Source organism: Acomys minous (assembly GCF_964271855.1).
Source record: "Acomys minous genome assembly, chromosome: 11".
Taxonomy (NCBI): domain Eukaryota; kingdom Metazoa; phylum Chordata; class Mammalia; order Rodentia; family Muridae; genus Acomys; species Acomys minous.
The window spans coordinates 42,849,416-42,865,652 of NC_140492.1; the positions used below are offsets into that span (position 1 = coordinate 42,849,416).

General features: G+C 41.9%; 1 protein-coding gene across 1 annotated transcript; it reads left to right on the forward strand.

Annotated features, from left to right (window-relative positions):
- The first annotated feature begins 6,983 nt into the window (after positions 1–6,983).
- Positions 6,984–8,330, forward strand: CCDC54 (coiled-coil domain containing 54). Its single transcript, XM_084800801.1, has one exon. It carries the CDS (start codon positions 7,294–7,296, stop codon positions 8,278–8,280), a length of 987 nt encoding a protein of 328 aa, XP_084656927.1. The 5' UTR covers positions 6,984–7,293; the 3' UTR covers positions 8,281–8,330.
- Positions 8,331–16,237: the final 7,907 nt, after the last annotated feature.

Here is a 16,237-nt window from a genome sequence, read left to right on the forward strand (position 1 = left end):
AGACAGTCTTGGCCCTGCCATAATTAGGTTATAATCATTCTACCCAAATACACAATTGTCTAGGAATAAATATTTTTTATTATTGGAAACATCTCTCTGGAGGTTACCTCATACCATCTACCTGACCATGTTCAAGTGGGAAGTCCTGTGTGTGAGGAGACAGGGAGCCGGTTGGTCTGCCTGCTGAGGTCCTTCTAACCAAAGCATTCCATCCACTCACTTCATGGAGTGTGTGCGCCTCGTCTCTGTCTTGGTCATACTGAATGAGAGAATGAAAGACAAAACTGACAACAGAAGGAGTGGAGCTTGAGCTTCAAACTCTTGACCATTTTCTTCTTCCATTTGGAGGAAGGAAAATGAGATGTTAACGAGAGGAGAGGGAAAGGTCACACAACCGCCATTGAGCACTCAAATTAACAAATGTATAAAATAGGTGCAGTTATTAACCCACTTACAGAGGAAGGCACTCACCTGGCTATGAGCGTAGTGAGAGTCATCAGGAGGGCCTTGAATTCCACCTGTTCTGGCTCCAAACACCGTGCCTGTGAAAACGGGCCTGTTAAGGAGCACTTCCAATCAGAAGGCCTCCCACTAAGCTCATGCTACTTTACTCTGAACTGCCTGTGTACCTCGGGCAGGAACCCTGTGAGAAGAAGGTTCCTTTTCCATTTTCTGCTGACCTGTTGATTGCTCCAACTTCACATAGTCAGGACCTCATTCGATGACCTCTCAATACCTAACAAGCTTCAAACCTGGGCTCCCTTCAGTAACACTAATATATATCTACTACAGCTAGAAATATTTATATGAAACCAGATAGATTAATATAACAAAAAGTAATCAAAAGCCATAAATATTTTACATTAAAAATTGGATATCTCTCCACAGTTCTACCATTAACAGCCCATTTTTACTTAGAAGTTAGAACTGGTCCAGCTTCTAAAACCTTTACAAATTTCTGCATCAAACATCTTTGGTAAATAAAATATCTAAAGATTTTGGTGTCCTCATATTGCCAAGTAAATAAAATGTTAATAAATAAATAGTTTTGTTTACAGAATAATTTTTTTAAAAAAAGAAATATTCTCCTGAGTTGTGACAAATGTGTATATTTTTATCATGACATGTGGCAATACAGGTCAAACACGTGATCTCTAGAACCGGGCATACAAGGATGTGAAGTATTTGCCCGTCTATTAGCTGTATCACCACTGGAAAGTATCCTAATTTTGCTGAACTTCATATAACTAGGTAATATATGTAACCACATGGTATGGTTGTGTAAGGGTCCAAGAATCACTAAAAGAACACCCAGACTCAAATAGTATGTAAAAGCAAAGAGCGTAACAGTCTGCATTCAGAGGTCAACCATTCATACAAAATGGCGACCCCAGCCAAAGGTTCACAGGCCTTTTTCTAGGGAACTGGGGGACTTCTAAGAGGGTGTACTTTCTTCTAATTTGATTGGGTGGGCTAAGTAGCAATCTCAGGGGGCATAAACTGATAGGCTGGGTAGAATGACCTTTAATCCTAGTTATAGTCTAGAGGCAGTAGGCTATATATGGTCACACTAGTGGCTGATTGACTCAGATCTTTCCCACGTGGTCTCTTCTGGGACCAAGAGCATCCTGCTACGTGACTATAACTGGCATTGGCTGGTGCCGCTTAGTGCCTGTAGAGGCCATGCGACTTCTGCCAAGGCACCATGGGCCTGGAGTGTCTTGGGCCCCATTGTATGTCTGATCCTTTCAGCTGATACTGTCAACGTGGCAGGATTTAGAATGCCCTAAGAACTGGTCATGGTGGAAGATACTTTTAATCCCAGCACTAAAGAGGAAGAGGCAGGCAGATTTCTGTGAGGTTGAGGCCAGCCTGATCTACAAAGCAAGTCCAGGACAGCCAGGACAGTTACACAGAGAAACCCTGTCTCAAAAAAAAACAAAACAAAACAAATAGAATCCTCTAGGACACGAACCTTTAGGGATGTCTGGAAGTTTGCAGATTGGGATGATAAAGGTGGGACGGTCCACCTTAAATGAGGGTGGGACCATCTTTTGGGCTACAGCTCTGTATTGAATAAAAGGCAAAAATTAAGCTAAGTACCATGTTCAGCTGTGCACCATGTTTACATCTGTGCTTTCTGAATGCAGATGCAGTGCGGCCAACTACCTCATGCTTGTGTGGCCATGCCTTCCCCACCGTGGTGATCTCATCCTCAAACTTTAAGCCAAAATAACCCCCTTTTAGGTCTCTTTTATCAGGTATTTTGTGATAGAAAAAAGTAACACATATACAGTGTCTGGGAAACACCAAGTGAGACTTGGCTGTGATTAGCCTGGAAGGAGTAGTTGCTGCAAGAAATCGCTCTGATTTGAGAATCCCTGAAATGTTATCTACAAACCTCCTCCTCCAAAGCTATACAACATTAATGATATTAAACTTGACAATTAATGAAGATGATGTATTACAATTCAGAGACATCCAATTAAACATTGTTTCGGCCTTACAGTGTTCATTTAGTGTTCTGAGCCCATAGTTTGTTTTCCTCTCTGGTCTCAGGTGTTTGCATTGGCCCTAGAAGTATTCGCAGGTCCCAAGCCCTGCTCCTGTGGAAGCTGATGGGTAGAATGGCTTTGGCCAAGGTAAACGATACCATTCTGAACCTACTCTTTCTGGCTTCAGTCCCCATCCCCATCATAGCCTTTTTCCTGGAGAACATTTCCTTTTCCCAGCAAGAGTCTGGAAAGGGAGCCAGCCATTTTAGAAAGAGCTGAGCAGCAATTCAGAGGCAGAGAATGTGACAAAACCCTAGGTACTGTCAGTAAGCCAAAATTCCTAAATCACATTTGGCTAAGTTCAGAGTTTATAGTGCAAACTATGCCAAGACTGACCCTCCAATTTGGCACAAATAGGAGAAATAGTGACTTAGAAGGAGGTTGTGAATAACATTAAGCTTTTAATCCCCTTAAAGAGAAAGCATTGCTGCTTGAGAGACATATAGGTGCCCAGTAGCTGGTCATCTTGATTCCAAAGTGCTTAGCCTTATATGTTCAAAGACTAAATTTTTACCTCAGTGCATCAGATGGACGAAATACTATTTAGTCCTCTGAAATATTTAGATTTCCAAGACCTATTTTGCCCTCAGAGGCAATGGTTCTCAAAGTGTGGCAGATGGTGATCCTTGAGAGCAGAGATATTTTAAAATAATACTAAAGAACCACTTGCCTTGCATTTTGAAAATGCATTGCAAAAACAGTGGTGGATTAAGTCAGTTTTTCCTCAGGGTATACCAAGGCTGTAAAACACAGAAAAGACCAATAATGAATGTATTTTGTACCACCACCCAAGTAAGAGGAGAAAATATGTAAGAAAAAAAACAATTTCACTCAGAAAAAACAAAAACAGTTCTTGAGGAAGCAGTAAATCTCAACACTATATTATGTGCACTGTGGGAGCACAGATAAAGCCTTCTCCTGCTTTCCAGAGTCTAGGAAATTTTGAGTTACAGACTGAACTAGCCCCCTTTTCTCGAGAAATGCCATTTATATTTACACATATAATTGGCAACAAATTATGCCATCCACAGTTGGGGCACTGGGTAATCCTTTTTTCACTAAAAGGGGCTATGAGAAGCCTGGTGCTTGAAATAAGAAAGCAAACTTGATAAGTTTTAAGCATTTACGCTAAAATTATAACTTTGGAAGTTTTTGCATTTGCCATCCTGTTTCACAATCTTAAAGGGCTTTCCTACTGAAACTGGTGGTGACATGAGAGAGAGAGAGAGAGAGAGAGAGAGAGAGAGAGAGAGAGAGAGAGAGAGAGAGAGAGACATTTACACTGACAGAGGCAAGAGGAAGACCCTGGATGTCTCCTCTATTCTCTGTAACTCTGCCTTACCCTCTGGAGACAGGGCATTTCACTGCTCTAAAGTTCCCTGTTTAGGCTACACTGGCTGACCATCAAGCGCTCAGGGTCCACCTGGAGTTATTACATGGCCATGTCTAGCTTCTTTACATGAGTTCTAGGGAGGCAATGCTTATTAACCAAGCCATCTATCCGGTCCTGAGACATTCTGATGTTGCATGATAAAATGAATCAATATTTGGAAGACATGCATAATTCAACTAACTACTTTTTCTATGATCAATGCTGGTTATCAGACATCAGTTCAAGAGTAAAGATAAGCCGAAGACTTTTAATGTAATAAGAGTATGAAATTCCTTCATCTGCGCTAAGAATACACATGGTAAACAACTTCTTAAAAACTGCTATTTGTGAGGTTTTGATGGGATAAGCAAGAATAATGCTGTCAATTACCCTAAAAGACTGAAAATCTTGTTCAAACAACAGATTCCCTATAAGGCCACACTTTTACCTATATTTCAACCAAAACATCTCACAAATGTAGAAACATTCTCAGTTTAACTCTGTACCCTATTTTTTAATTGGATAATTTGGTTTGGTGGTGTTTACTTTCTTGAGTTCTTTATATATTTTGGGCATTAGCCCTTTGTTGGATGTAGGGTTGATGAAGACCTTTTCCCAATCTCTAGGCTGTCGTTTTGTTCTGTTGACAGTGTCCTTTGCGTGACAGAAGTTTTTCAGTTTCATGAGGTCCCATTTATTAATTGTTGATCTTAGAGCCTGAGCTACTGGCGTTCTGTTCAGAAAGTTGTCTCCTGTGCCAATGAGTTCAAGGCTTTTCCCCACTTTTTCTTTTAACAGATTTAGTGTGTCTGGTTTTATGTTGAGGTTTTTAATCCACTTGGACTTGAGTTTTGTGCAGGATGACAAATATGTATCTATTTTGCATTTTTCTACATGTAGACATCCAGTTAGACCAGCACCATTTGTTGAAGATGCTATCTTTTTTCCATTGTGTGAATTTTGCTTCTTTGTCAAAAATCAAGTGTCCATAGGTGTGTGGGTCTTTTCCTGGGTGTTTGATTTGATTGCATTGATCAATCAGCCTATTTCTATGCCAGTACCAAGTTGTTTTTTATTACTATATAGCTTGAGAGCAGGTATGGAAATTCCTCTGGAAGATCTGTTATTATACGGGACTGTTTTAGCTATTTTGAGTTTTTTGTTTCTCCACATTAAGTTGAGAATTGATCCTTCAAGGTCTATAAAGAATTGTCAATCTGGCACTTTCTCAGAAAATTGGGAATAGTGCTACCACAAGACCCAGCTATGCCACTCCTGGGCATACACCCGAAAGATGCTCCCCCATACAATAAGGACATATGGTCAACTATGCTCATAGCAGCTTTATTTGTAATAGCCAGAATCTGGAAACATCCTAGATGTCCCTCAACTGCAGAATGGATAAAGAAGCTGTGGTACATTAACACAATGGAAGCCCGACATAGATGTCCTCTGAGAGACTCCACCCAGCGAGGCATTGGGACAGATGCTGGGACTCACTGCTGGACTCTGAGGAGAGCATGGAGAGTGATATAGAATAATGGGGGGATGGAAGGACCCAGAGGGTTCAGGAGCCCCACAGGGGACCATCAAAACCGCCAGATCTGGACCCAGGGGGCCCTGCACAAACTGTTGCACCAACAAAGGACAATGCATGCAGTGAACTTAGACACACACACACACACACACACACACACACACACACCGGCTCAGATCTAGCCAACGGACAGCTCATTTTCCATGGATGTGAGGGGAGTGGGACTGTCTCTGCCATGAATTCTGGTGCCCTCGATTTGACCAATTCCCCTTGGTGGGGAGGCCCAGCAGGCATATAGAGGAAGGGGATGCAGGCTATCTGTATGAGACCTGATAGGCTGTGGTCATATGACGGAAGAGGAGGAGGTCCCTTTCTGTCAGAGGTCTAGGGGAGGGGAATAAGGCAGAGGAGGGAGGGAGGGAAGATAAAAGCCAGGGGACAATAATTGGGATGTAATCTGAATAAATTACTATGAATGTTTTAAAAAGAAAAGACAAATGTAGAAACATATATAAGAATGTTCTCATGTTAGTCTAAAATTTTTATTTAATTTGTTTTGGTTGGGGTCGAGTTTATTTAGTCCTGGAACTTGATGTGGACATTGTAGGGTTGGCTCAAGGTCGCAGAGGCCCTCTGCCTCTGCCTCTGCCTCCTGAGTGTACATCATCACGCCTAGCCTAATCTAGGTGTTTTAGATGTTTACATGTAGGTAACATGATATGCCACTCTTTTACATATTTTTCTTTAGAAGGTAGAATTAGGCTTAGGACAGTAAGATGGTTGACTAGAATTCCCAAAGCCATGAGTTTGGTTTCCAGTACCACATAGACTAGATGCTACAAGTGTGACCAGTCTTAACTGGTAGGTGGTGGCAGGAAGATCAGAAGTTCAAGTCATCCTCAACTGCAAAGTTTTAGAGCAGACTGGCACAACTACAACTCTGCCTTAAAAAGAAAAAAAAAGTAATTATCTTCCTTAAAATATATTTTGTGCCACATGTAATGAGGAAGATAGTAAAGGAAGGAAGATATTAAAACCTTCTTTGCTAATTTACAATATGGAATACAAATAAGTATAACTCAATGCCACAAATGGTGGCACAGGCCGGATCTCTGTGAATTTGAGGCCAGTCTGGTATACAAAGCAAGGATAGCCAGGCCTACACAGAGAAAGCCAGTCTCGAAAAACTGAACAAGGGCCGTGCGGTGGTGGCGCACGCCTTTAATCCCAGCACTCGAGAGGCAGAGGCAGGCAGATCGCTGTGAATTTGAGACCAGCCTGGTCTACAAGGTGAGTCCAGAACAGTCAAGGCTACACAGAGAACCCTGTCTTGAAAGACAAACAAACCAACCAAATAAGTATAACTCCCATAAACAAAATCTCTGTGGTCCTCAATCATTTTTACAAATGAAAGACATGAATCCATCCTGTGGCAAAAACATTGACACCTGCCATGCCATAGTGATCTGTGTTCTAGGCCAGTGGCCATTGTGATGTCACTATCCTATGAGGACCACAGGAAGGATCACATGCAGTAGGCCTGTTAACTCACCAAGCTCTGAAGTTAGGCTGCTTAGAAGACGTGAGCCATCTCACCCTGCCCGTTGCTGCCTTTGATGTCCTCCATGGGGTATTCCATGATGTAACCGGGAAAGAACTCGAGCAAATAGGAAGAGAAAGGCAGTCCATCTCACACACACACACACACACACACACACACACACACACACACACACACACACACACACACACACACAAAATCCGCTGTTTTCCAGGATTCCTGTCATGCTTCCCAGCCCTTTGGGTCTTATACCTCAGTGAAAAAAAAAATGTACAGACTTCACACCAGAAGAGTAAAAGCCGCCGCTGGGCATGTGTGGACTTCGAATCTCCACAGGATCAGACGATCTCTTAAAAATGTTTACCAGAAATGTAAGACCCGGCACTCGTATTCAACTAGCTACCCAGCGACAGCTGCTCATTGTGACCGAGACGATCACAGTTTGAATGGAGAAACTAGTCTAACAGCAATGCTCCAAGACATTAAGACGGGACAAACGGAGCTCCTCAACCAAATGACTGACATCGTCAGCCCAATATCAAGCATCCAGGAAGAGATTCACCATTATCAGAAGCAGATGGAAGTCCTAGAAACCAGAATAAACAGTAGCGAAGACAGACAAATTACAGTCACCAAAGACATCCTCTCTCTAAAGGAAGACCTAAACACTCTGAAGAAGAAGGTGACGGAGCTAGAGAGCCAGAACTCTTTCTCTAGCATCCACTGTCTCCAGGTGCTGGAGGGGCAGAAGGGTAAAGAAATTGTACAACTGCTCTATAAGCTCCTGCAACCTGAAAGACCAGAGGGCACGGCCGCCCCCACAGACACTGCCATCTCCTCGGCAGAACCAGAGAGAGCGCCCAGCTATCCGGAGAGTTCTGGCCAGCCTAAGAAAAGAACAATGTCTCCTCAAACTGTAACTCTGAAGAAAAATAACAGCCTCCAAAACTCATCAGTGAGTTGTAAAAAGGTACGGTCAAATATTTATATTTACCCTGACTTCAGTACGTGGATCAAGCTCACATTTGTTCACGGAGGCAACTGGAGATTTTTCCTCAATGCCACCAAGCTAGAGGAATTCATCCAATGGCTACTGTCTAGGCCAACCATCCTTCCCGAGGAACCACAAATCGTACCCCAGAGAGACTGGGCCTTCACTGGACTCATTGAGAGTTTGACCACAATCTGTCTCTCTCTTTTCAACTATGTTTACTGCCTTTTTGGTTCTTCAAAAGAGGAAATAACTCGTCTTTAGGGTTATTTTCTGCTTGGCTTGCTACAAAATAAACGCAGCCCATTTGCTTCAAGGAGTCATGTGTGCTTGTGCTGTCTGTGAACTCCAGTTGGCTGGCTGTGTTTGGGCCTACAATCCTCAAAATTCCCACACACCTACCATTGAGTTGTACCATCTCATTGGTCTATTGTGACCCATTTTTTTGTCCTCCCACAAGCAGTTCATGAAGACTCCTCTCGTATCTACTTTCATAAATAATCAGAAGCAAGAATGAAAGGGTCAAAGGAAATGTGAAATGTTTAGAAACTTCCCCATTAGTCCTAGTGGCTTTAGTAGATAAAATGTGTGATATAAGACAAAAATTCAAACAACATAGAGGAAAAAATATCTGTCAAAACTACTAAAGTTAAAAAATATATTAGGGCTGGGGAGAATGTTTGCTTTTCTAAAAAAAAAATCTGGGTTTGGTACCCAACACACATGTCAGGTTTCTCACAAATGCTAGTAATCCAGTTCCAGGAGATATGATGCCTGTTTTGGCCTCTGTGAGCATCTGCATGTACACACAAAATCTCAGGCACACACATACATGTCAAATAAAATCGTTACAAAATATATAAATGGAAGGCCAAGTTATTGCAAGTAAAATATTAATTATAATAACAGGATCTTTGGGGGGGTCCAAGATAGATTTTTCTCTGTGTAACAAGAGCCCTGGATGTCCTGGACTCACTTTGTAGACCAGGCTGGCCCTGAATTCACAGAGATCCCCCTGCTTCTGCCTCCCAAGTGCTGGGATTCAAGGCATGTGGCAACCACAGTCAGCTGAACAACAGGATCTTTTTCTTTCAACTTTAGCTTCATCTTTATTAGTCAATTAGATACAAAAAGAAAGACTAAATACAGTTTGGCAATTTTTTTTACACATTCTTGAAAGGAGACAGTTATTTGCTACAGAGAAAAAGGCAAAAAGTAAAGAGATCTGGTGAACTAAGCAAGCTTCATCACTATAATACTATAAACATTTACAGACAAGTTATGTGTTCAAATGCGCTGACTAGGGCAAGCTTCATTTTTAGGTGTCATAGATACTTGTCACTATAATGTAATTTTTCTAAGTATCACACAGAACAAGGGTTTAGAAATGTTTCCCTCACTTTTAACCCAGAAAAGGAATCATCTTTCCTATTGTGACCATGCTATTAAGGTGAAAATATTCTCCCTATGCATACTAATCTTAATTACCCCAGTTAGCAACTTGAAAATGGAGAACAAGCAAGCTTAGCAGGAGAAGAAAGGTGCTACTGGAAGGAGCGCAAAAACTCTGAGAGCAAGACCATAATCAGTTTAGTCTGGCAGGAATCACATGACACTGATTTTTTTATATGTGAATCCAATTTATTTGATCCTTCTTTACAAAATTTACAGATATGTCTGTATACAACAATACACTGTTTTAAACTATACCCATATGTAACATACTTAGTAAAATTCACAGTGTGTCTTAAATGGGTCAACTTGAGCTGTCTGTGCGTATGATTCACCAACACGGACAAGGAGCAGCCAGACCCCTAGTTCAGAAGACTGGATAGAGAGACACAAAGAAGGCGGCCATGGCCTAGGCAAATGACAACGTAAGTGGCTTCCAAAAAAAAGTCACTGAGTATACGCCAGGGTATTTGGATGATCTGTGTGTCAGAGTACGCATCATTTTCCACTTCTTGCACATATTGGACAGTTTAAGATTCTGCAAGAGACTGCTGTGTAGGGAAAAATACATGTGTGGGGAATCCGAAGAGGTTTGTTCTGAACCTAAGCTCTAAATCTTACACTTTGAAGCTCTATTACTTAAAAGTAACCAGGTTTGTTCTGCCTTTTGTAAAGCGGGAATTATAGTAATCTGATAGAATTTTTTTTTCCCACTGAAATAGGTCGTGGAGGATAAGAGAGAAAGCAAAAAAACATTCTCTGTACTTCATACACACAGTACTAAGCAGGATGGATAAACTGTGTATGCAAACAAGCCTTAAGGCATGACAGATGGGGATGGGCGGCAGAGAGCAAAAGAAAGAGGACTCCCAGTATTGGAGAAAAAAAAAAGAGCACTGATGAGGCTTGTCATAAGGTAGGGAGGAGGAGAGGGCAATGGAGCAGACAGAAGGACGAACAAACGAGGAAACAGGAGAGAGGTTGAGAGGGAATGCTGGAAATAAAAGCCAGCAATCATTGCGTGTGTGTGTGTGTGTGTGTGTGTGTGTGTGTGTGTGTGTGTGTGTGTGTGTGTGTAGAGTGCAGACAGTCTTTTAAGTTCTTTCAGACTTTTCATGGACCTCGGCTTCTCTTCAGGGGCTCTTTCTCACAATGCTTACTTTAACCTGAGTTTTCCCTGTGCACAAATGCTGGATGTAGTGGCACACCCCTGTAATCACAGCATTTAGGAGGCTGAGGCAGGAGCATTGCAAGCTTACTCAAGAACAGACTGGAAGAAACAGATCTTCCTATGAAAAATGATGAGGAGAAGAGAGAGGGGGAGAGAAAGAATCAAAGTGACTGTGTGATTCTCTCAAGGTTTCAAGAGATAACTGTTTCTTCCTGGTGAATTAAGGTCCCTGTAAGGAAAAGGGAGATTTTGATTTCTGACAAGATCTCATGTGACTCTCTAAGATTTTTAACAAAACTCTCCATTCGCACACCTCTCTCTCTCTCACTTGTTCACTTCCTCAGGTCTGGCTCACATTCTTCCTCCAGTGGCTCCCAGTGTCTTACCAGTTATTCTCCTTTCTTTTCTAGTCTTACATGTCACTTTGTTTTGTGTGGAGGTGTGTGCAAAGGCATGGAGCATGTACGGCACATGTGTGGACACCAAGGACAACTGTGAGAGTTGGTTACCTACTTCTATTTGAGTTCTGGGCCCTTCGGCCGGGCAGCAAGTGCTCTTATCTTATGCAGTGTCTTGTAGGCCCTACGCCCCTGTTCATCTTATCACTTTTCAGTTTTTCTTTCCTTAACCCCAATTACAGTAATATTCATGTAGTTGCTTTCTCCGGGTCCCCTTCTTTCTTTGCTGCTCTCTCACACTCCTTCATGAAGAGAAGGGCCAGGCTCTCTATTCCTAACTTCTCCCTCTTCGTCCCACAGCTTACGTCTTTAAGGTTCTTTTTGGATTCTTTCCTCATTTTTCATGCTCTTGCAGATCTTTCTTGGTTTTCTTATCTGATTCCCCCAGCCCAAGGATTCCTGTAAAAATATGTCACAGCTTACATTAAAGAACCTGTTATCCAGAATCTTCTGAGACCTTCCGAGCTTTTGACTCAAATGATCACATAACTTCTACAAATAACTATGAAAACTTTTTCTATGCAAAAAACTGCTATAAATATATTTAGACAAATATATAATATATATACATATGCATACTCAATGTACATGCAAACCTAATGTATTTTCACCAAAACATCTCAGACCATTGTTGCTGTAAATTAAGTCCTTTTGTTGGGGATGCAGCCAACAGCATAGGTTAAGGAGTGGTGGCTTCAATAGAACAGATTTTAGAACAGTTACTTGCTGAATGGACAACTGGAACTGGCCACTATGGCCACAGTTGTGCATATAGTGGGGATGCTTGGGACTGTGATTATGGCAATTTTTGTTCCCTTAAGCCTTGCATTCTTCAGTCCTTTCAACTCTAAATTAAGAGCCATTTATGCCTTGAGATGGTTGCATTAATTGAGCAGGATCGTGTGTTCTGTGTGCTCATAAGCGCCTGATTTAGCAGATAGTCAATAGAGGGTAGTCATTTCCTTCATTTCCTCCCCTCTTTAGCTAGATGGAAGGGTGTTAACAAGGGGCATGAAGATGAATGGGACAGGGACCTTGCCTCAAAGAGCTGCCTTCAGGACTCTGCCTCCTTTTATCAGCCATAAAGGGCTCCAGACAAATAATAAACAAAGTGACAGGCTAAATACAAAAGCTTCAAACCGACTCTTGACTCCCTTATCCAAAGATAGTGTGATAAGAATAAGACAGGGTGTGAATCTCTCCTCCTGATCTGGGCAGCCAACCAACATCCTATCATCCGCAACAGTCGTTCGCCAACCTTTAATTGCACTCTATATAAATAAGCAACAAAGAAAAGGACTTGCAAGGAAGAAAGAAGACTGCGTTTAATATAAATAATTTAGTTCAGTTAGGAATATTTGCTGCAAAAGGCATATTCTCCAAGAGCACTCTGTTTATTTAAAACAACATTCATCGCCATTATTGAAATCTGACTCTATGTCAGGAACTAGCTGCACTAGGTGTGAACAAAGAGAAACAACACTCTCATTGTGAAGAGACATATCTTGAAATGATGTTCTTTCTACCTGCCAATTAAGTTGACCTGCTACTTAGAGTTTGATTTAAAACAGCTCACTAACCTCATGCAAAATTTGATTCACACACACACACACACACACACACACACACACACACACACACACACGTAACCCACTGTTGTGGAACACAACCTGAGTTCCTGTTAGGAAAATAAAACAACAACATGGTTATTCCTTAAAACCATAATTTCAACATCTGCAATATCATTTTATGCTCCTCCAAAAATATAAATGCTGGTCAACATATTAATGGATTGTGCTGGGAAACTTCAGTTGTCAAGTTTACAACTCAGAAAGCACATCATAAATATATAGCATTCATGAGACTTCTGTTACATTGCAAATAGAACCATAAAGTGCCTGAGGAGATGGTGATAGTAACGAAGCTGCAAAGCCAAGCTTCTGTGTGTTCCCATGCCAACAAGTTTGCCAAAAAACAACTACCAGAGAGAGAGAGAGTCCCAACAGCTGATTCCTACAGGAAATCCCCCAATCTTTGCTTTTTGGTACATCTGATGGTGAGTAGAAAGTCCACAGATGGCAGGCACTAGGAGGTGGCTTGAACTACATCAGAGAAGAACTATGTCTGAGCTAGGGCAAGAATTCTAGAATTAAGAATCTGAAAGGGGAGGGGGGACTCTTGGGTGAGGAAGGAGACAGGGTTTCTTTGACTATTGAGAATGTCTGGAGAAAAAGGGCTGAGGTGGGGCCACATGTCCCATGGTGTGAAAAGACCTAAGTCTTGAGACACTGTCAGTCTGGTAATGCATGCCTGCATTCCCAGCATCCAGAAGTAGAAGCAGGAGGACCAGGAGTTCCTGGCAGCTGTCCTTAGCTATATAAATTCAAGGCCTGCCTAAGCCACGTGAGACCCTATATTAAAAAACAAAACAAGGACAAATTTTTAAAAAAGAATCTGAAATATGAAAGAATATGCATGTAAAGCACATAGTGTGTGTGTGTGTGTGTATGTGTGTGTGTGTGTACATCTTGCACATATTTGTGCATCAGTGTGTAGAAGCTAGAGGACTTTATTATCATTCCTCAGGAGGTGCCTTGTTTGTTCAGACAGAGTCTCTCACCAGATTACCAAATAGGTGAGGCTGCCTGGCCAGCATGCCTCAAAAATCTGCCTACCTTTCTCCATCTGCCTAGTGCTGGGATTCCAAGCACTGGCTGCTGCTCCTGGGTTTTGTGTTGTTGTTGTTTTTTGGGGGGGGGTTGTTTTATTGTTTAGTTTGTTGTTTTCATTTGGGTGGAGCCGTAGTTTCATTTTGAGTGGGTGGGAGGGTGGTTGTTTGTTTCTTTTGTCATGTGGATTGTAATAATTAGACCCAGTTCTCACGTTTACAAAGCAATGTACATTACTAACAGAGTATATACCCAGTCTCCAAATTATAGGGTTTGCTCTTTTGTTTACCCTTTGGCATAAAATCTTGTATTAGTAATATTTCTGTTGCTGTGACAAAACCCGTGTGACATTCAACTTATAAGGAGAGGCGTGGGCCAGTGAGATGGTTCATTGGTAAAGGCACTTGCCACCAAGTCTGAAAGCCTAAATTCGATGCCTGGGACACATATGGGGAAAGGAAGGAAGCAACTCCTTTAGGCTGTTCTCTAGCTTATACGAGTGAACCGTGACGCACACATTATAACTTAAAGGTTTTAAAGAGAGAGACACGGGTTCGTTTGGGCTAATCATTTAAGAGGTCCCAGTGCATATTGCTTGGCCCCATTCTGGGTCTGTGCTAAAACAGTACACCTGGCTGAGTGCTCAGTGACAGAAGGAAGCAAAAATGGAGAGGCCTGGGCAAGATCCAACATCCCCACCAAGATGACATCCCTCCAATGACCTGCTTGCTTCCACTACGCTCTACCCCTTAAAATTTACCTCCACACAGCTTCAGGAGCCATATATGAGCCATACCAAGACATACCTGTTTGGAAAATACCTATTTTTGAATATGAAACTCCAAGCCTTTATAAGCTTTGACATATCAGTGGTAGATTCTGTCAGTGAAGCAGGGCAGAGTTGGGACCATGAAACATGTCGTGATCTGCTCTTCCGGGGCTCTCCTGTCATATTGATTTGTTCTCTCTTCTTCTTCCTCCTCCACTCCACACTTTCATGTAGTGCTTAATCAATGCTGTAAGGTATGAGACACATTCTAGCACGAGACAGGTATAAAATGAGAGGGAAGGCAAGAAGATGGAAGAAAACCTCCAAAAAAGGCCTGGGAAACAAGGAAGAGGTTGAGGCTCAGGCATGGTCCCTTATGCACTGTTCTAGTTTGCTTTCTAGTCACAGGATAACCATGACCACACGCAGCTCAGGAAGGAGAGGGTTCACTCTGTGTCCATCTTACAGTCCATTGTGGAGGGAAGCCAAGGCAGAGACTCAAGGCAGAAGCCAAGGCTTCCTCCCTCTGGCTTGCTAAGCTATCTTTCTTAGACAGTCCAGACTCTCGTGCCTAAGTATTGTACTGACCACAGTGGGCTGGGCCCTCCTACAACAATTAACAATTAGGCATATGCCTCAAAGACATGTCCACAGGCCGTTCTGATCTGGACAAGGCTTCTGGTGAGGCTCCTTTTTTTCCCAAGTGACTCTATAATTCTATCAAGTTGACAACTGAAGCTATGACTGTGGTGAATGAGAATGGTACCATAGGTTCATAAATTTAAATATGTAGTCACCAAAGAATGACATTGTCTGAAAGGATTAGAAGGATTAGGAGGCATGTGTGCCGCCACGTCCCCCACCATGATGATAATAGCCCAATAGCCCTCTGAATCTGTAAGCAAGCCCAAATCTAATGCTTTCTTTTATAAGAGTTTGCCTTGACCCCAGTGTCTCCCCACAACAATAGAACAGTGACTAACACACACACTAAAGACATTTCTACCAAACAGAGGTACTGGGGATTAACTAGCTGTAAAAACACTATTGACAGCCAGATAGTAGCATATACCACATGCTATGAAAAATACCAAACAAGCAAACAAAACATAGAATGCTTCCCCATGTAACTTCATGAAATAGATGGTCATCCTTTTTCCTCCCTGAGTAACATTTAGCTCTGAGGAACTTTCTACGCTTCGAAGAACAGTTCCTAGTCTTTTCTTTTGGTCAAAGTTTCCACCTATTTTTAGATGCTCCCTTTCTCTCCTGCTGTTATCTAGGATAGGAAAAGAAATACATGAAAATGTGGCCAGGTAATAGTTTGATTCCAGGGATGTATTTTTTTTTCCCTCACTAATTGTTGCAGAAGGATATTCTTATACCAATATCCCGAGGAAAACTGTGACACATTTCAGACATCAGAACATGAAAGTGGGTTGCCACTCTCACTTAGAGCGACCCTCAGTCAACTTATATTTTCCCAATATAAAGACAATAATTGCTTGATTTGCAGGCTGTAATTGGATCACAGCCATCAGTGACATGGTTATTTGTTGTTAGAGCAATATTCACGGAATCATGCCTATGGCAGCCCAATTAGAGGCGCACCATTGGTGACCCAGCTGGCATTTTCAATATGCTATCTCAGAGGTATGATCAGAAGACAAATCATAGCTGACTTAATGAAGTTTCTGATCAG

Excerpts from the sequence above, each read along its gene's own strand:
- CCDC54 (XM_084800801.1), top strand. The coding sequence starts at position 7,294 with ATGTACAGACTTCACACCAGAAGAGTAAAAGCCGCCGCTGGGCATGTG.